At 37.6% G+C, this 21438-nt stretch overlaps 1 protein-coding gene across 2 annotated transcripts in view; it reads left to right on the top strand.

The window, feature by feature from the left end:
* The window catches only part of NUDCD1 (NudC domain containing 1), a 34989-nt gene that overhangs the window by 1508 nt on the left and 12043 nt on the right, over positions 1-21438 (top strand). Inside the window, exons 2-5 of one of the 2 annotated variants that reach the window (XM_085053422.1) lie at positions 3988-4080; positions 7877-8031; positions 18072-18257; positions 19984-20164. In XM_085053422.1, coding sequence (XP_084909548.1) covers positions 7924-8031; positions 18072-18257; positions 19984-20164 — 475 coding nt within the window. In that variant the 5' untranslated portion in view covers positions 3988-4080; positions 7877-7923. The remainder of the gene's footprint in view (positions 1-3987; positions 4081-7876; positions 8032-18071; positions 18258-19983; positions 20165-21438) is intronic. The other variant, XM_085053421.1, reaches the window with a different exon arrangement.

Here is a 21438-nt window from a genome sequence, read left to right as displayed (position 1 = left end):
TAAATAGGTGACAACTACAGATTTTCATTAAAATACATGAGTTGCTAATGGAGAGATGTTCTACCCAGTTCTTGTCGATTCAGATATTTTTCATAATAGTTACAGTAACTCGTGTGATGGAGGACTGGTGTGTGTGACTGTGTTAATTTCTTTCCCCACTTCCCACAGCAGAAAGACCCTGACTCATTTCAGTCTACTTTATTCAACTGTCCTACAGAGTCACTAATACTAACTCACTTATTCTGTTTGCTGTGCACATATATAGCTATAGATACTGGTCCCTCGGAGGGTGGGAAGCTTTTGTTGTTGTTGTGGTTTGGAATTAATAACAGGAAACATATCAGGCCTTGTATCTGTTGTCCAGATGTTTTGTTTTCAGCCTGCTCTTAGGCCGTAGAGCTGCCTCCTTCTTCTTACTGGTTTTAATTTGCTTCCTTCAAGGCAGTTTCCTCACAGCACAGAGGTGTTCTTTACCTGACTTTTGTACCTTTCCAGTGTCAGTGGTCTACACACACTGTTGATTGAGGGTATCCTTCCAATAGAGAAGGTTGATTTTTGTGCTGTACAGGAATAATGGGTTGAGTTGTAGGGACTGTGGATGGTGTGTAGGCTGTGGCTTTTTCAAATTACTGTGTGGGAGAAGAAACTGTGTGAGAAGGCCAAGAACTTCTGCTTTCCAGCACATTTTTGTGCAGCTTCAAAGCCTCTGGAATATGATGAAGAACTTGGTAGTTTGTGGGCTATTAAAATACTGTTTGTCACTGTGTGAAGAATTAGATTTTATTTTCTCAAAGTGGGACTGAGTGCAGTAGCTGAAAAAAAAGTCAAATGTTTGGGAACACTATCAGCATGATTATTTCTGATTTTATTCACAACTGTTTGCAAAAATATCTTAGTAGAATCTGGAAGATTATTGTTAAAAGGCTGTTGAATTTTTTTAATATAAAAATATTTAATGAGTTAAAAAAATTAATTTGTTTCAAATGACCTGAGATTTGTAGTTCTGCCTATGTTGCATTCCAAATCTTATGGGAGTAAGATGAGTATGTGAGTTTTAGAGTACTGAGAATATATGACAATAAATAAAAATAAGTGCTCGTTCTTAAGTAGAACTGAGATTTTACTCAGCTGTAGTTGAAGTATTTATGCAATGTTATTACAAACGTGCATAGTGAATTTAGAGTATCAATATTCTCTCAATGTTTTTGTCTGTGTTTTTATATTTATCTATTTTTATGAATTTCACGCTAGCTGTAAAATAAAATGACCAAAAAAATTGCCCTGTGGAATTGATGCAGGCTTCTGCCACTGGAGCAGATGTATAGCAGCACATGGTGTTGTGTGACAACTTGTGGTTGTCATGCTCCTGTGGACTACAGTGAGCTTAATTTTCTGACCATCATGTAATACTTAGTGTTCAGTTCTAATACGCCTTCAGCTGTTTGATTGCGGTTGCCAGGAATTTGCTGTGCTCAGACTTGCAATTGACAAAAAAATAAATTTTTAAAAACAATTTATTTATTAGATCTGTGGTAGAAGGTGCTCTTCTAGTAAATTTCTTAAAATGTGTGGTCACAGTGAAGAAGTGTGGGGAAGTATGATAGCTTCCCTTCCCTTTTAAATACTATGATTTGCATGTTCTTCTTTTATTTCTTCCTTATTCCCACCCATTTTGTCCTAGTTAATTCTAAACTCTCACAGTCATTTGTTTTCTCTTCTCTTATCCTGGTAATATATTTCAACTAGGAACGAGTCCTACATTATTATGCCTATAATTCCTAGCTCTTCATCATAAATTTTATCTATCTCCTTACCTTTTTTGGTTTATTTCCATAATTTATTTTCAAATGTGTTCTTTGCATTGAGTTATGTAATGCCTTTTTTTAGAATACTTTTAGTCCCGCAACTTTAGGAGGGACAAAAGAGCATCTTGTTCATGATTATCTCTTCTGCCCTAATCTGATCTCAGCAGAGTCCAAAGCAGAGATTTTTGGGCAAATCTTTGTCTCCAACAAGGAACATGTCCAAGTTGCATGACATTTTTAAAGGATTGAGACCGTTGCTGTTTACTGAATTGATTCACACATGGATGTCCCTGGTACCTTTCCTCTCTATCCTGTCTGCTTGGCAGGACCATTGTACCTATGATGTAGTAGTGGATGCTTTTCAATACAGCTACAGCTGGAAGGCAGAGTAAACATTGACTCAGACGTTGACTCAGCTCCTTTTGCAAGCCAGGACAATATGCAGAGAATGCATTCCTTTGATCATGTGCATTTATGAGTTTTATCACTTTTTTGGAAAATGGTGGTAATGCATCCTGTTTAGAAGGTCTGTACTTCAGTAAAAAGTTGCCCAATAGTAGTGCCACATGGAAAACATATGTCTGTGACTTTTTATGGAACAAAAGGTACTGATATGTTTCAAACATTTGCAGAGATCTTAATTTTCATTTTTATTTTGCCTTTGGAAAATTAAATATTACAAAAAGTCTTTAAAGTAATGTATGAAAAACAGTAAGAAATTTTGACCTTTTTCAGACATGTGCAGCTGTACTTCATAAAAGTTTAGGTCTCAGGCGCATGTTTACTCAACAACAGCAGTGAGATGATGCTGCCTTTAACAATAAAAACATATTTTTTATAATTAAAAGAAAAAGCACTAGTGCAGGGTTAGAAGATCTTTGAATGCTCATACTAGAAAATAAATTATTTCTTCCACTACTAGATCAGTGTATCTGAAATACAAAATTACTTCCACTGGGTGGCATTGTAAAACAAGGCATGACATATGAGCATATAATATTTGAGTCCATAAAATATGCTGGTATAATTACTTTGCAGTTTTGTAAAGTTGCTTTAGTGCTTTTAATTTTTTGCTTTTAATTATTTTGCAGTTTTGTAAAGTTACTTTAGTGTATTCAGGAAAACAGCCTGATCACAGGTTATTCCTCACCTTTTTTTCTTTACCTTTCTTTTTTCTTTCTCCCAGTTCTGCTTCATCAGTCAGTGTTTGATGGCAGATATAAGACTTCTCTATTCATTTAAAGTATGAGTTCCTTGGTAGTGTTTTTCATTCAGAGGAGATGTGTTTTTGCAGTTCAGTCTAATAATTATTATAATATCCAGCTAGGGATCTTATTATAACAGTTTGGTTAGGGATGTGTTACTACTTCTGTTGATTCTTATGAATTACTTTGTATTTAGTGCTTTTGCTTTATAGTAAAGGCATTGTGAGTGAAGATCTTTCCTTTTATTATGTGCAAACTATTTTGAGTCAAATTACTCTTTTTAAGCATGGAACTAGTAGAGAGAAATACAATTCTAGAAAAGTAACGTAGTTTTCTTTGTACCAGTCCAAATCCCACCTAACTAGGCTTGCTGGGAAATAATACTGAAAGCTGAGATTTAATTTATACATGCTGTATATTTGCTTTCTTTTCTGATATGAATGACAGTGTAATCAATGTTTCTGGGTATTAGTGATGCAGATGTATTTATCAGAAATTTGAAAGAGATCACATATCATTCTGGTGAATAGCTGCCATTGGCTGCTGCTTCTTAATTGAGCCCAAACAGACTAGTGAACCCATTGAGACTAGTGAATTAGTCTGACTCTTTAAAATCACATAAACAAACCAACCAAACAAAACAGAAACCCATCAACCCCCCAAAATAACAAAGAAAAAAAAAACCAGAAAAAAACCACCCACCAAACCCCCCACAAATAAAAACTCTAAACCAAAACAAAACCCAAACCAAGGAGCAAAAAATCAGAAAAAAATCCTGACTGAACAACCAAATAAAAGCTCATAAAACTGTGTAACTGTGAGACTAAATAGGGTGATGATCTGACTGGTTGCTTCTTCTCCATTTATATTAACTTATCTTTCTCTGAATTTACTTTATTAAATGTCTCAGTTTCTTTTCTCTTTTGTCTTTTATTTTCTTGCACTCAGCTCTATTGGTTTTCTCTTTTTTTTCAAAGGACCATCAAGAAACCTTGAGTCTTGAAGGCTGTAGAAAGAAGGAATGAATTTCACCCTAGTGTAGAACCTCCTATAAACTATCTGAGCACATGGTATGTGATAGCAGATGGCAGTTGTGCACAGATTTCACTTGATCACTGTATGGATTTCAATTAATGGAGAATGGAATAGGTTCTTTAATTGCTTCATCTTGGCAGAGCTACACATATGTATGACACATTCTAAAAGCAGTTGGTAACCTCATTTGAAGTATTTCATGACAGGGCAGTACACATTTGTTAGATTACCTGGTTTAAAATGACCTATGAATTGTATAGTTTCTGGCTTCTGTTTATGTGGAATTAGTTACATATTGCAATAATACAAGGGATTTAGATCTTTGATTCCTGACCCCCTTTATTGTCCAGGGCTTATTAGAACTACAGACTAGAAAACTGAAGGACAGAAAATTCATGTTCTTCCAAATTTTATAAAGTTTATCACCTTACAATCAGTTAATCACTAGTTTACTGTTCCAAGAATTTTCATGAAAAGTTATACATTTACTTTAGGAATCATCTAGTTTGGAGTATTTTTACTTTTTGTTTTAGTTACAGTTGAGACAGAAGCAATGTCATTAGGGGAGTGGGGAGGAAGAAGTGGAGAAAAGAAGCCTTACCATTTTAGGGTTTTTGTGTTAAAAAGTCTTTGCATGTTTCTATATGTATATTCTAATTTCATAGGGTCAGCTATACAGGGAGTACATGATATGTACTTGGTTTCCCTGAAAATAATTATCCTGGATTATATTTCGTTTGGTCTTTAATTGTTTACGGAATATTCATGTCATCTCACATTGGGAAAAATATCTCTGTGGTAAAGCTTGGTTATACGAACAGCTTTAAAATGCATTTTCACAATATATTCTATTTTTTACAGTATTATTTATGGTAAAATATTCTAATTAGTTAAAGTAGAAATTGGAGTGGGTAGCAGTCCTTGCCATTAAGACAGGTGTATTTTCTTCTCACTCTTTTGTTGATATTCTAGCTTGTTTTGAAGGGCCATAGCTTATGGAAGAGTAATTTATTAATTGCAGAGGTACGGAAATCCCTCCTGTGTGGTGAATATGAATAATGATTCGATCTGGGTGGAATTAAAACTGCTGGTTTGCAAATATCAACAGTGATTAGGTGATCATTGCTAATTATGCTGTCATTTTTGCAAGCATTTTGTATAATATGACTGGATTTTTTATTAATCAGAATGTACAATCTTACATAGTTTCCTTTAGCCACTTTTATGTTAATAGCCAGTGTCTCTAATGGGGTCTGTTCTGAGTCACCTAGTGACTGCCTGGTTTGAGTTTGTGATAGTTGTGCAGTGGTACTGATGGCACTGCCAAATGAACTGCTCTTCGCAGGAATTGGTGTTCTGACAGAGTAAACCACTGCTGCTGCAGTAGCATTTAAGTAGATGCTAAACAAGAGTGAGAAATCTGAGTACTGCTGCATAGTTGTGAATTGTCCCTGTTATGGGGAGGGATAGAAGTGAAATACTGGGAATAGATTTGCTTTGTTCCTCAGCAGAAAAGGGAAGAAAGTAGAAGTTGAAAGGTTAGGAACCAAAATGACTTATAAAATGTTGCTATGAGAAGGTTTAGCCTTGAGTGCTAATCATCACAGATTGACAGAGTTTACTTGTAACTTTCTAAAGGATTTTTCTTGTACGAAGTTCAAGATAAGCTCTCTGCAGGAAATTTAAGAATCCTGGGATGACTGTACTGGAGAATGAAATGGAGCTCTGATATGAGACTATTTACATAATGATGCACTAGACCTCTGCTAATGTATTTTGAGATGTTTGGACCACAGCTGTTTCATCTCTGTCTAGGTATGGAATAGGAAGAAAAAAGCTGCACCTAATTTAAATAAAAACCTGGTTAGTTTTTGACAGATAATCCAGTTCTGATTACTGGTAGTTGAGTAGATGTTTTCTATTTGGAAAAATCTTGCTCAAGCTGATGACTGTAGGTAGCATGCTTCTTGCCTTGAAGAAAGCATTATTCTAGTGAGCAGCCATTCTTTGCAGTCTCTTTCAATTAGAAAAACTTAGTCTAAAATTTTGATGGTATCTCGGATATTTCTGAAAATTCAGCTTCAGGGAGAGTGCTAAGAACACGGTGAGGAGTTGTTGTTTGTTTGGTTTTGATTTTTGTTGTTATTTTTATTTTGTTTTGTACTTTTGGTTTTGGTTTTTTTGTAGTTAGCGTGAACTAATTATGCTTTGTACTGTTTTAATCTTTTGCCTTGCAAGTGCTGGCAGATTAGTTCAAAATTTAAGATAATGAAATCCCTGTAGTTACATGGAATGTTCCTTTTGGTTGCTGTTTTCCTAGAGTTACTATAGAGCAGACTCTCTGTCCCTTACTGTAATACAGAGTTGGTTTTGCATTGTTGTTGCATGTGTGTTTCATCTTGTGAAGGTTATCGATAAATTGGACCTCAACACATGCTGGGTGGAGGTGTATTGTGTTTGCATGGCAGGGTTTTGGTAGCAGGAGTCTACAAGAGAAGGCTTCTGTAAGAAGCTGCTGGGAGCTTCCCCCATGTCCAACAGAGCCAATCCCAGACAGCTCTGAGATGGATCTGGCACTGGCCAAGGCTGAGCCCATCAGCCATGGTGGTAGTGCTTCTGGGGTAATATAGTGGAGAAGAGTAAAAGGTTGCTGTGCAAGAACTGCAGCCAGAGAGTGGATTGAGACTGTGTGAGAGAAATCACTCTGCAGATACCAAGGTCAGTGAGGAAGGAGTGGAAGGAGGTGCTCTCAGTGTCAGAGCAGAGTCCCCTGTAGCCTGTGGTAAACACCACGATGAGACAGGTTGGTCCTCTGCAGCCCATGGAAGTCCACCGGGGAGCAGAGATCCTTCTGCAGCCTGTGAAGGACCCTGTGCTGGAGCAGGTGGATGCACCTGACTGAGGCTGTGATGCCATGGAAAGCCCATGCTGGAGCAAGCTCCTGGTAGGACCTGTGAACTCATGGGGAGAGGAGTCCACACCAGAGCAGGTCTGCTAGCAGGACTGTGACCCCACTGGGCACCCACCCTGGTGCACTCTTTCCTGAAGGACTCTGACCTGTGGAAGGGAGCCACTCTGGAGCAGTTTGTGAAGAATTGCAGCTTGTGGAAAGGACTCACCACAGAGAAGTTTGTGAAGGGTTGTCTTCTGTGGAAAGGACTCCATGCTGGAGCAGGGGAAGAGAATGAGGAGGAAGGAAAAGCAGAGAGGTGTGGTGAACTGACCACAACCTCCATTCCCTATCATCTGTGCCACTGGAGGGGGGAGGAGGGAGAGACCAGTGGGAGTGAAGTTGAGCCTGGGAAGAAGGGAGGGCTGAGGAGGAACTTGTTTTAAGATTTGTGTTTATTTCTCATTACACAGGTCTGATTGGCCGTAATTTAAACTAATTTCCCCGGACTGAGTCTGTGTTGCCTGTTACAATAATCAATGAGCAATCTCTTCCTGCGCTTATACACACTCATGAGCCTTATGTTTTCTCTCCCCTGTCCAGCTGAGGAGGGAAGTGATGGAGTGGCTGTAGTGGGCATCTGGCATCCAGCCAGGGCAAACCCACCACAACAGGCCACTGTAAGCAGTAATAGTGATGACATAATCAAAGCAAATGACTGTGGTGGCCTTTAGGGTTAATGACTTGCTTTCCAAGTTTATAGTGAAATTTTAATCTATGTATACATAATTGTATTTTTCTTCAAGTAAAATGTAGTCTTGAAATAAAGCAGACCCATGGAATGAAAATAGAAGAATTATTTTTAAATTATTAGTTTCAATTTTAAATTACTAAATTGTAAGTAAATAATTGTTAAAATAGTCTTTTTCTTTTCCCTCCAGCTGTAGCAGAAGTGCAACTTCGTGATGATCAATATACCCTTGACCACATGCGTGCTTTTGGCATGTATAATTATCTTCACCTTGATTCCTGGTACCAGGATAATGTCTACTATGTTGATCAGTTTGGAAGGGTTATGAATCTGTCAGTGACTCTGGTAAGGATAATTTATTTTTTTTTAAACCACTGAATTTGAAAAGATGGGGGCAGATGAGACAGAAAATATTGCAAATAGGATCCAAATGCAAAAACTGGGGGACGCTATTGCCAGGAATACAGGTCGGTCAACAAAAATGCATTTCACCAGGAAGAGTGAAAGGATTTTAAGTGAGGTTTCTGACTTCCTTTTTGTTAGTAATATTGCATTAGTGTCGCAATAGTGTGACATCCCACCCTTAAGGGGACAGACAGGAGCACCCTGGATTTGAAGATACTCGTGGTCAAAAGGAACAACAAAAGCCAGAGGATTCACAAAAGCTTGCAGAGTTATTTTAGTGAAAAATAACTCTGGCGATGGAACACTTGGCATGGAAATTGGAATGTTTGTCCCTGACCTCCTAGTATAAACACATAACAATGGGCTGATGGGATGTCCAGTGTCTTGGAGGTGCTGCCTGGGCTTGTTGGCAGTACCTGTTTATTGGATCTGCCTGGAAAATAGGTGACTCACTTTCTGTACAAATTATTTATCATGTGCAGTTTGTTCTTCCAGACCTTTCTGGAAATGGGTTGGAGGGCTTAGGGGGTCTTTAGTGGTCTTGTTCTTCCCCCGGCAGTCCATGTCCACTTTTCCACATCATTCCTATATGTGTGCTGTACTGTGCTGTGCTTATCTCTAGGAGCCAGAACAAGGACATTTGTCCCAGAAAAATACTGTCCTACCTCTGTATCGCCCCCTTCTCCAGGCACCTCCTGTTCTTTCTCACAGTGTGTTATTACTAACAGTCTTTGGTTGAGTCCTCAGCCTGTGGCTATCACTGTTGAAGACATACATATTAGCTCCTTTTCTTTTAGGCTTTTACATAGTGTTGCATCTGCTTCCATTCTGGGGAAGATGGACATGATGACAAGCATGATGACAAGAATTAGAAATGCATAATCTAGACATCATTTGCTGGAAGCAAAAAGATGCTGGTGGCCCTGAGGAAACTTGAAATAGTGTAAGCAAGCTTGGCAAAGTGTGAAATTTCTGCTTTTGTACTGGTGGTCCTAAGTGGTCAAACTCTATTTCTTTTGAGCCATTTTAATGCATGGATGCTTTAGTTTCCTTTACAAAACTATACTTTATTCCAGAGGGGTAAGGACATCACTCTATGGGCACCATGTGTCTGGCAACTGTACAACTGTAGTGCTTGGGCATTAAGGAAGAAAAGACTGTGTGGAAAGGAAAATGCCCATTGTCATGCTACCAGAGGATTTGACTCGTAACCCTATTGGACAAAAGAAAACACAGGGTGACATGTGAGTTTTTGAGAGCATGTGGCTTAGTCTATGTAAGGTTGTGGGGACAGAAATTACTAGGTCAGGACTAAGAAAAGTTCTGAAATTATAGTTTCAGATTTTCAGGAAATACAGGTTTCCAGAGGATGATAGCCTGAGAACTGAAGCTGCAAAATAGTTCCTTTGCTTTTGATGGTATATAGCAGTTGGAGCCTTTGGCAGACTCTTACTGTGACAAAATAATCTAGGACTTCTTCCAAAACTTTTGAGATCATCTGGATTCCTAAAAGGAGCGTCTAAAGGAAAGCCTTCTGTGAACAGTGGTTTGTCACAATCTCATTTTTTGTTTTATTCTTGAAGTTGGTTAACCTTAGCTTGCTTCTGGATGCCCACCCAGAACACTCTCACTCTCATTCGACAAGATGGGGAGAAAATAAGACAGAAAAGCTCACGGACAAGGATAAAACTGGAGAGATCACTCTCCAATTACCATGGTGGGCAAAACAGACTTGACTTTGGGAAAAATTATTTAATGTTTTGCCAATTAGAACTAGTGTAGAATAGTGAGAAAGAAGGTCACACAAAGCTTGTACCAGGAGCTTGCTCCATTGTGTGCTTTTCCATGGTTTTCTCCAAGGGCTGCAGGCAAACCTCTGTTTCACACCACTGTCTCAGCTGACAAGCTCAACTGTCTCTGATGGTGAGTCCAGTGGAGCTGGCTGGAAGTGGCTGTGTGTGCACAGGGCAGTCCTGGCCCCTCCTCACTGAGGCCACCCCTGCAGGTCCCCTCTGCCTGCACAACACAGACACCCAATGCATTCCTTTATTAGGAGGGCACTATGTGTGTAAATTTATTTCTTAGCAGATAAAGGATTTTAAAACAGGCTATAAATTGACCTAAGGACCTATTTCAAAATAATGGCACTTGATTAATATCTGGTCACAAGTTTCAGTTCCACCTGAAGTGGGAAATAAAACTGATTAAACTGTGAAATGAAGAGGCACCATCTTGTGTCCTAATACATGATACAGAGCAGTTTTACAAAGGAAACATGTTTACATATGTATGGAAAGGAATGGGTGTTCAGAAACATCAACAAGGTGTCTCATTACAAATGTGCCCGGCCATATATATTAGTCAAATGGATATTAAAAATTAGATTGGTTTTGGCCAAGTACAGCTTGCAATTAAAATTAATGTCAGTGTTCTTTAAAACAGAAGGTGGAACAGGTTAACATGTTCATTCTAAAATCAGACTGAAAGAACACATAGGCTTCCTAACACATCATTATTTCTAGTTTTATTTCCTCTTTTGGTTGCCACTTTGATTCTAATATGACAGTGTGTTGGGTATCCATATATTATGAATTATCCCTGCAACTTAGGTGTTTAAAAAGATGTTATCTGTGAAGAAAAAAAAAAGTGCATATAACACCTTGCCACTTGCTCAAAATCACACATAATTGAAAAAAGCGATCAATACAAGCAGTTGATCTGTGTTGATGGATGAGTATTCAGGTGGGTTTTTTTATACCAGGTTGAGGAAATTGTTACTCCAACTTGGCTGGAAATACTGTATAATAGCTTTAACGTTCTATTACAGCTCTTGAACTTTTTTCTTTCAATATGCCAGCAGCAATTGCTACTTTGCTTTAAACACCCAATAGGTAGTGATGGGATTACCAAATTGGGTTTTTTTAATTGGTTTTTTTTTTGCATCTGACTCAACTTTGTTGATTGTTTGGTGTTTGTAGTATTCAAATGTGGTTGGAAAACATTCAAAGTTTTCTCCTTTAGCCATTGGACTTCATTCCTTGACCGTAAGATCTTCTTGCAAAGACAGCTTTGTTTCTTTTTTTGCACAGATAATCAAATTGAGAAATTGTGGCAATAGGAACTCTTCTCACACTTAGTTAAAATCCTTAATGGTGTCTATATTTTCATCTTCTTAATTGCCAATAAGAATTAGCTATGGAATACTGTTTCTGTAACTTTCAGTTAACTTCAATTCAGAACAACTGTTAAGTGGCACCAGACACAATGTAGGAATTCTATATGAAACAAGTCAGAATAAGGAAGCAGATAGAGAACAGAAAAATCTTTCAGCATTCTGTTTCAAGGTTTCAAATACTTGTCTCTTTGTTATTCAGAATGCTGAGTAAGGACTTTTTTTGCAGTTAGAGAGATGTGTCAAATGCCTAGGTATATTGATTTTTCATAAAAACAGAGTCTTGTATTTGTTATTGCTACTTTGTGGGAATTGCCATATGACTTAACTTTTTTTTCCCCTTTTTTAGTGTATTTTTTCTCATTTCTTTAGAAAATTAATTTTTATTTAAATCTCTTGTAAAATATCTCATTTGTACAGTATCATCGTTTGACCCCAGCTGACAACTAAGTACAATGCAGCTGCTTTCTTGCTGCCCCTCCTCCATCCCCAGTAGGATGGGAGGGAGAACCAGAGAAAGATAAAACCCATGGGTTGGGATAAGAATAGTTTAACAATTTATGTAAAGTAAAATTTAATAATAACAACAAAAATAATAATGATAATGAAAAGAGAGAGAAATAAAACCCACGGAAAAACAAATGATGGACAATACAGTTGCTCACCAGCACTGACTGATGCTCAGCTCATCACTGCCTGAGAAGTGCCAAATTGTTTTAGCCAGGTTCTTGCTTGTTCAATATGTGGCTACAGATTGTCACCATCCCCTCATACTTCTAAAACAGGGAGTTGCTATTAACCCCATTTAACCACCTGGTGAACAGAGAAACAGCAAGGTAAAGTGCTAATCTGACACAAGGGGTTTTGTTTCATCTTCAAGGAAGTCCACCTTTTTCATTGTCAGAATGAGGTTAGAGACTGTTCTAATAAATGCCTAAGTTAAATTAGTGAACAGAAATGTTGTGAATAAGATAATTTCCTTTCTTGCCTATTGAAAGAAAGGCTTTGTAATAAAGATTATTTTTCATTTTTTTCAGGAGATTGAGTTCTGAAATTCCTGCTCAGTGCTGATAAATCTGATGTGAGCTTCAGAAGATTAAGTAGTTGATAATTTTTTATTTTAATTGCATACAAACTATTTGAAGCTCAGTTAAGATTCACATGAAGGCTGACAAAAGTGTGGTCTTCTGTCATGTTATACAGTATACTCCTGTAAATCACTGTTAAGAGGAATAATGCTTCTTCTTTCCATGATAAAATACGGGGGATTTTGACTTTTTGTAGGCTCAGTAGTCATTGCTAGTTACAATGGAACACTTTGTAGAAAAAAAAATTGCCTTTCAGTGAAATCTAAAAATTAAATAAAATACAAGGAAGCCAAAATTCTTTGTATCCAGTGTTTATGGGATATTTGGCTTGTGGGTTTGGTTTGTTTGTTGGGTTTTTTTTCCTTTTCATTTTCATTCTTCCCTCCTGAATGTGTTATAAATTAGCAGAATAGTCCAAGGGGTGTAGTGATACAACTGAATCTGCAAATTGACCCTGAATGCTTCTAATAATTCAAAATCAAATTTGCATATTTTCCATTGCAGGTTTCATAACCTTCTTGTAGCACATAGTAATCTCTAATATGAATTTGAGTAGGCCCAAAAGGCAAGCAGGTTATCTGTTTGTCATCTGGTCTTTTTTTACTTTTGCCTATTAAAATGGTACTTACCCAAATCCAATTTCTCTTGGTTACCTTTGAGCATGTTTTAAGTGCACATCTGATTTTACTAACATCTGGAAAATAGGAAGGATTTGAAATCCCCTCAAAGGTGGGATTCTCAGTAAATGAGGCCACTGCACGCTTTGCATGCACAGTGTGCTCTTTCTGTATTGCATCCACGTGCCCAAGTGCAACCTACTCCTTTGGAGATGGTCCTTTGTACATATATTTTTGACTGCCTTACTTCACAGAGCAGAATGAGTGACTTTCTTTTGCTAGAAGTAGATTATCCCTCCCAAGGTACTGATTGTTTAAGTGAAAATAGAGGGACAGAAGATGTTTAAATGATTTGTGGCTGAATATTCAGGGCCTGTAATGAGACACAGTTTTAATCTGATGTGTTTTTGCTGCTATTTCTTAGTCTCATGCCTTACTACAGTAAGGATGGGCCTAGGACTAAGAAACATTTTGTATGTCACAGTATCAATACTTGTTTCCATCCCAGGTTTTCAATACAAAAATATGCTTCTGTTTGTGCTTCCTTTTACACACTTGTCAATATCTTCAAAACTGTCCCTGTACTATTTTTCAAAATTTGTTTTTCTATTTTTACAAATATATTTCTTCTTAAATGTATTTTCATTTTAATGATGATAATGCTGATTTTTAGTAATGAGGAAAGAATTTCCCTCTTGTTAAACAGAGATTTCTGATTTTTGGAGAGTCAAAAATAATTGTAGATCAAATGACTGGAAATAAGTGTAGTAAAATAAAAATAATTTAATTGGCTCTATAACCATTTTTTATGTTCTCAACATAGTCTGTTGCTGGATTAAGAACATAGATCAGGTTTAAAAAGGGATGGTCTCTAAAGGTCAGTCAGGTACTTTTTTCAGAGATGATTTTATTTGTTCGAATACATGTAGGTATACTAGGTTGTAAAAGACCTTTGAAACCCATTGTATTTCATACATGATACATATATATATATAAAACTCTCTGTGAGATGGGGGGAAAGGACTATAACTTCCTGATAAATGTTCCTCTAAGACAGAGAAAAGAAACAACAGGAATTGCTTTTCTTTTTTATTACTGGAAGACCTTTTTGAAGACCACAAATCAGATCCTGAAGTCTATGAATCTGTAGGAGAGACAAGGTGGTGAATACGGTGTGTTTTGGAGTTTTTTTAATTACATATTTTGTGTCCTCTGTTTATTTTAGAATCATAGAACAGCCCAAATGAAGGGATCTCAAAAGATCAAATTGTCCAAACTTTCATGGGAAAAGGAGCCTAGATGAGATTATCTAGCATTCTGTCCAGTTGTGTCTTGAAAACCTCCAGTGACAGAGATTCTGCCATGTGCCTGGGGAAGTTGTTCTGGCCATTGATTGCTCTTATTATAAAAAAAGCTTACATCTCGATGAAACTTCTCCTAGTGCAACTTTTAGCTTGTCTATTTAGTTGTCCCTTGTCTATGTGACTTCTTGTGAAGAGAGAGCTCTGGCCCTGGAATACTGTGATGGGGTCTCTCCTGAATCTTCTCCGGGGAGATGAGGCCTAACTCCTTCAATCTTCTTGCACAGGGCAGATTCTCCAGCCCTTTGATCGTGCATGGCTGTCCTTTGCACCTTTTCCAATCTGTCCGTGTCTTCTTTCAATTGTGGACACATTACTTCACGTGGGGCCTGACAAGCAGTGATCAAATCTCTTACCTCTGCTAGTGATATTTCTGCAGATGCAGCCCAGGATCCAGTTTGCCTTTTTGCTGCAGCATTCCACTGCTAACCCATGGTCATCTTGTCCCCATTGCCCTCAGGTCCTCCTCAGCAGGGCTGCTCCCTGCCACACAGATCCTGGCCTATTCTGAGCTCTCTGGTTATTCCATCCCAGGTGTAGGACCTTGCTTGGCTTTGCTTATTATCACAGCGTTCTTGCTGCCCCACTCTTTCTGGCTCTCTGGCTCTCCGTGCCAGATGGCTTTCCCTTGTAGGTACATGTCTACCTCATCACCTAGTTTAGTGTCATCAGCAAATGTGGTGAGGGTGCTTTCAATCCTATCATCCAGGTAATTGAAGAAGATGTTCAATGTGTGGGGCCTGCTATGGATCCCTGAGGGACGCCACTTGTGACAGGCTGCCAGCCCATTTTATATAACAGCTTCTTAGTTCAATTGAAAAACTTCAAACTATTAAGTTCTGTCTCAGTTATTTAAAAGATTAGAGATGTAACTGTGATGTTGCTGAATCTTCAGTTTTCATCTTACATTTTTTGTGAGAATATTTTGTTTGTGCTCTTAATATTGCAGCCTGATCTACTTCATAAGTAGCTGATCAAGCTGTCTTGCTGATAAAGCATGTCCTGACTGGATTTTAAACTGTGATGCCAAGTTCTTTTCAAATCATAAAGATTTTGTTAGGTTTTTTTTTTTTTTGTTACCTAACAAGCCTCTTGGGCTTCAGAGATTACTTCAAAACAAAAAAATGGAGATAAATCTTGGTCCTAAGCAGGCAGCAGCATTGCTGACATTCCATGAGCCAAATAATGAGCAGAAAGTCACAAAGCCTTATTCAGCAAAGAAAGAACTGTATGTGAGAGTGAAGGCAGAAGATAAAGAATAATCCCTAAAAGATATGCTGGAAGACATGGCACTGTACTTAATGAAAACAGCTGGAAATCCAATTTTCAGCATGAAAGCAGGTTTTTTTTCTGTTAGAATTAGCAGGAAATTAAGAACACAACACAGAACTAAAGCAGGACTTAGGAGAACAAATCTATATTTCTATACTAGAAATATAGATTAAATTGGTAGTCTAACATCCATTTTGCACTGTTATAGAATCAATCTGATTTGTGTAATGTTAGAGCAGGAAATAATGGATTTAGTATTTTTTTGTAAAATGTAGTGGTATGCATAATCTTTAAAAATCTGTATGTCTTTATTGTTCACTGAATAATTTCATCATTGTGCAATTTGTTCACCCTAGTGTCTCTGTTTATTCCTGCTCAAAAGCTATATGTAGTTCAGCTTAAAAAAGACTGTGGTGTGGCACTGCAACAGGATGCTAAACAAACTTATCCTGGCATGTACTAGAATCACAGAATTGTTTAGGTTGAAAAAGCCTTTTAGGATCATGGAGTCCAACCAGTCACCCAGCACTAAGTCCATCACTAAACTGTGTCCCTAAGTGCCATATCCACATGTCTTTGAAATATATCCATGCGCCAGTTACCCTGCGCAGCCTGTTCTAGGGCTGTTTCCTTTTGGTGAGGAAATTTTTCCTAATATCATCTAAACCACTCCTGGAGCAACTTGAGGCCATTTCTTCTTGTCCTGTTGTAGTGAATGAGGACATGAACTCCCAGCGATTTCAGCAAAGAGAATCATTTATTGCAGTCATGCAAGGCCTTTTATACTGTAAAATTATGCAACTCTTTTATACTGTGCTAAAAGTATTCTATGCAGGGCTTTATACTGTGCTAAAAATATTCAACCTAAAAATATTCTTGTTAGCATTCTTGTTAACTAAACAAATACACACTGACCACATGCCACGTCCCCTATCACCTCCTGTGTTGCTGTTCACGTGCTCCCTTGACCAATTAGCATTTTGATCAGGTGCTGTTCATGTGAAGCTTACATAACTTGTTCTTGTCTACATGTTGGCTGTACATTTCCCAAAGTGCTTCTTGTGACCCATCAGTGAGCAAAAGTGAGCAAAGGCCCTTTACTTATTGTGTAAGACTTTACTTGTTTCCCACATCCTGTCACTTGTTATTAGTTAGAAGAGACTAACCCTCACCTGGCTACAACCTCCTTTCATGTCATTGTAGAGAACCATAAGGTGCCCCATGAGCCTCCTTTTCTCTGGGCAAAACAACCCCAGCTCCTCAGCAATTTGGCTCCTCGCAGGACTTGTGTTCCAGACCCTTCCCTAGCTCCATTGCCCTTCTCTGGACACATGTCAGCCCCTCAGTGTGTTTCTTGTAGTGAGGGGCCCAAACCTGAACCCAGGATTTGAGATGTGGCCTCACCCATGCCCAGTACAGGGGGACAATCACTTTTAATCCTGCTGGCCACACTATTCCTGATACAGGCCAGGATGCCATTGGAATTTTTGGCCACCTGGGCACATGCTGGCTCATGTTTCAGCTACTGTCGACCAGCACTCCTGGTCCTTTTCCACTGAGCAGCTTTCCAGCCACTCCACCCCCAGGCTGTAGTGCTGCAGGGTGTTGTTGTGACCCAAGGACAGGGCCCAGCACTTTTCCTTGTTGAACTTCATACTCTTGGCCTTGGCCCATTGATCCAGCTTGTACAGATCTTTCTGCAGAGCCTTCCTACCCTCCAGCAGATCAACACTCTGCCCGACTTGGTGCCATCTGCAAACTGACTGAGGGTACCCTCAAATCCCTCATGCAGGTCATCAATAAAGATATTAGACAGGACCGACCCCAATACCTGAGGAACACCGTTAGTGACGGGCTGCCAACTGGATTTAACTCCATAGTATAATAATAAAAATGTGGTGGAAAAGTTATTTGAAAATATGGTATAAATTAGCACAGCTTTTTTTGCCAGCTAATCATAGTTGTTACTTCTCTTAACTTACTGAATAAAATTACTCCTCTAGGAAAGCTGAGAAATTATATTTGCCAGTTGTGCAACAGAATAAGCTAAAATTCTTTTAAATTTACAAGCGAGTTTTATGTAGTAGTTTGAGTACAATTCTATGGCTTTCATTTCCTTTTAAGTCTCCATGTTTTTACTTGGACTAGAATTGTTTGATGTAAGGGATTATTATATGGAAATGCTAGAGGAAAATAAAAGTCTTTTCTAATGCAAAATATAGTTACTGCTGTAAAATTGAAGAAGAAAAAGTGCTGAAATCTCAGTTAGAAAACACACATAGAAACCAGTTTGATGAATTTCCACCACCTTTTCCGCATATGTGGGGATTATGCTTGTTGTCCACTTTTTTCCAAATATGCCCAATGACATGCAAAACTGGAAATTGCCACTGAGATTTGTTAATTTGCCTGTAATATTTACTGAAGCTAATAAATACTGCATAAAGTCTTTGTTCATGACTGTTTATAGGACACTGCTCTACAAAAACCAAGAGAAGTTTTCAGGCTACCTACAGACTTGACTGCGTGTGACAATCGCCTTTGTGCCTCAATGCATTTCTCATCCTCCACGTGGGTTACCCTTTCTGATGGTACAGGAAGACTGTATTTAATAAAATCAGGCAAGCGTGGAAGCAGTGCATCTGAAAAGTGGGAGGTATGTCCTGCAAAGTGATCTTACTGCATTAATAATGGTATTTGTTATCTGGCTGGGACACTAAAAATAGAATTAAGTTACATTTCTACCTCAAACTGTGAGTCTCATGTTCTGGGGTTAGTTCTTCTTTGTTTGTGGAAGATGAATCTGGTAAAAAGTGCCTGCATTTTGCATCTGTTTTTTTTTTTTTTATTAGAGGGTAGTTTCCTAAGAAACCACAGGTGTTTTAATATTGGCAGAAACATAGGTGTCTATTCTGAAGTGGAAGATTTCAACATGATGGATTAGCTCCTTTCTCTACATTTTTTGAGAGTTCATTCAGTAAAGGAAATTGATCATCCTGTCATTTAGATGCTTGGTAATAAATACGAGCTTGTTTTTATTCTGTTCTGTGTGAGAATGCTGACACATAAATAGGTTATGTTGAAGTTGTCAGTGTAACAAAAAACCGAGATTTATATCTGAGGTTCTGTCACCATTTAAATTGACTTGTTGAGTATGTGGAGCACCTAGTGGTTTAGAGTGGTGTTAACATCACAACCCCATAAATCCTCAAACTTTATCAGGTTTCAGTAACAATAGCTGGATTGAGTCTATACTCATTCAACCACTGCAGCTTGAATTCTTTGTAATTTATTGTTTCATTTATTCTTTCATTTTCAAGTGTTAATCTTCTAGCAAATACTGTTTCTTTTCTTCTTCTCTGTTGTTTTGATTAATTTGTTTTTATCTTCTTGGGTTATTTGCTGAATGAGTACTTTTTGAAAAAAGCTGGAATACACGGTTTTTAGAATTAAAACTTCCAGCTATGGGTACCAAATGTCTCATGCTATAAGATGTGGAGTCCTTCTGTATGAAATTAATGAAATAATTTTCATATAATATAAATAATTTTAATGAATTAATGAAATTTATAATTTTAAGTTCATAATTGATGGAATTTTATATTCACAGTGGTGCTTATTTGCCTTTCAATGCTACAATAATATTTAAGTATTCTGCCTACATAGTCACATCCAAATATTGGATAGACTTTTCCGATCAATGTATATAAATAAAAATTCAAGAACTTCTAACCCTAGCTTGTCCTAAACATGAGTATTATTCTCCTTCATTTCATTATAGCTTTTTGTTTCCTACTTCATAGAGAAGGAAAATGGGATCTCTTTGAAAAGCTAGTAGCCAAATAATGGCACTTAGTTTAATGACTGAACACTGGCAGTGATGCTCTGGATCTTTTCATCTTCTTGTTTGCACATGTCAAGGTCTACAAAGATTTTCAGAATGTTGGAGTATATAGAGAACTCATGAGGGCTTTGGGGAAATGCCTACATTTTCATCTCGAGTGTGAGACACTTTCCCCTGTTGATAGGTGGTGTTTATGGATCCTGTTGTGCTCATCAGTTGCTGTACCTCTATTTGTTGCAGTACTAAACAGCCACAATGCAGACAGGTTTGGGAATCTTTGTGCTTTGTTTAATGGGCCCTTATAATGATTGTTTAACATGAACAATAATGTTTAAAAACATTTCGGTACAGTAGCTTGATAGCCACAGAAGGAGGAACCAGAAATGTATGACATTCATGGCTTCATATTGGCAGAGACATTTGTGGGAGAAAAACTGTTACTGATTTGCCATTCACTGAAACCCTTCCCTGCTTTCTGTAAAAGAGCAAGGCTTCTAGGTTTAACTGTCTGACTTTTTAGTACATTTTTGTCTTCTAGATTGTGTATAATGAAGAACTAGGAAGTCCATTTATTATAGCACACAGTGTTTCATTTGTAAAATCTGATGCACATTCACTAGCTGTGCTGCTGCTTAGGGTAGAAAAAGATGAATTGGACACAAAGGGAAGTGGATTTCATGTTACCTTGGAATGGGTTACAATTGCAGAAAGAAAAGAGGGTAAGTGTTTTATATTTATATTACTAGTGATTAATGTTGGAAAAAATAAAAATCATGCTTTTATTCTTACTTTTCCACAGGTTCTGATATTTCTTTTCCACAAAACTTCATCTTAGATTTTACATTGGTATTTTTTCTTGCACTTTGAGGTCAAATTGTTGGTTGTAGACCTAAATTCTGACAGACATTTGGAAAACGGGAGGAAGTAAAATTTTATACTTAAGTTGTGGTTAAGATAATTAGAAAACAAGATAGAACTTTACTTGAATGTTATGAATGCAATTTCTGTTTAGCTTGGCCTTGTAAAATCAAGATTATACTGAACTATTTCTAACTAATGTCTGTTGTACCTTTTAAAATGTACATCTAGATATGGGTCTTTAGTTATGTTTTTTTGTTGTTGCTTTTTTATCTTCCAATTAATGATGTAGTGGGACTGGAATGAGATAAATACAAGACCTGCAGCATAAAAAGTAAATACTGCATATTCTAGGTTTTCCTACAGTAAGACTATGAAGTTATTCCATTAATTTTAGACCAACACTTTGAAAACATACTAGTTAGCATATTAATTCCTACTAATTAATATTTTATCCTAATAAAGTTTGACAAATGATACTTTATATATTCAATATGACCATATATGTGTACATTAAATATCATGATTTATGTAAAGGATAAAAGACCCCATGCTTCACTGTCTAATTTAAAGATGTGTGGATTAAATTGTGATTTGGTCTTGTTCATTATTTTCCAAGAAACAGAATTTTGATACTGATAAAAACAAGATCTTTAACTATTTGAACTAAAGCAGTTGATTGCATACGATGATGTTGCTAGCCAAATGTTCTTCCATCTCCTGCACATATACTATGGATTGTATAGAATAGAACAGAATAGAATAGGAGTGGTTCTGTTGGAAGTGACCTACAATAGACATCTAGTCCAACTGCCTGACCAGTTAAAGCATGTCGTTAATAGTATTGTCCAAATGCCTCCTAAACACTGACAGTTGGGGCTTTGACCATCTCTCTAGGAAGCCTGTTCCAGTGTTTAACCACCCTCTCAGGAAGTAAATGCTTCCTAGTGTCCAGTCCAAACCTCATCTGGTGCAGCTTTGAACCATTCCCTGTCACTGGATACCAAGAAGAAGAGCTCAGCATCTCCCTCTCCACTTCCCCTCCCTGTAGGCTGTAGAGTACAAGGAGGTTGCCCCTCAGCCTCATTTTCTTCAAACTAGACAAACCTGAAGTCCTCACCTACTCTTCATAAGA

The sequence above is a fragment of the Lichenostomus cassidix genome, chromosome 2 (assembly GCF_008360975.1).
Source record: "Lichenostomus cassidix isolate B80296 chromosome 2, HeHo_3.0, whole genome shotgun sequence".
Lineage (NCBI taxonomy): Eukaryota > Metazoa > Chordata > Aves > Passeriformes > Meliphagidae > Lichenostomus > Lichenostomus cassidix.
The sequence above is the reverse complement of the archived record's forward strand: the minus strand, read 5'-3'. Positions and strand labels throughout refer to the sequence as shown.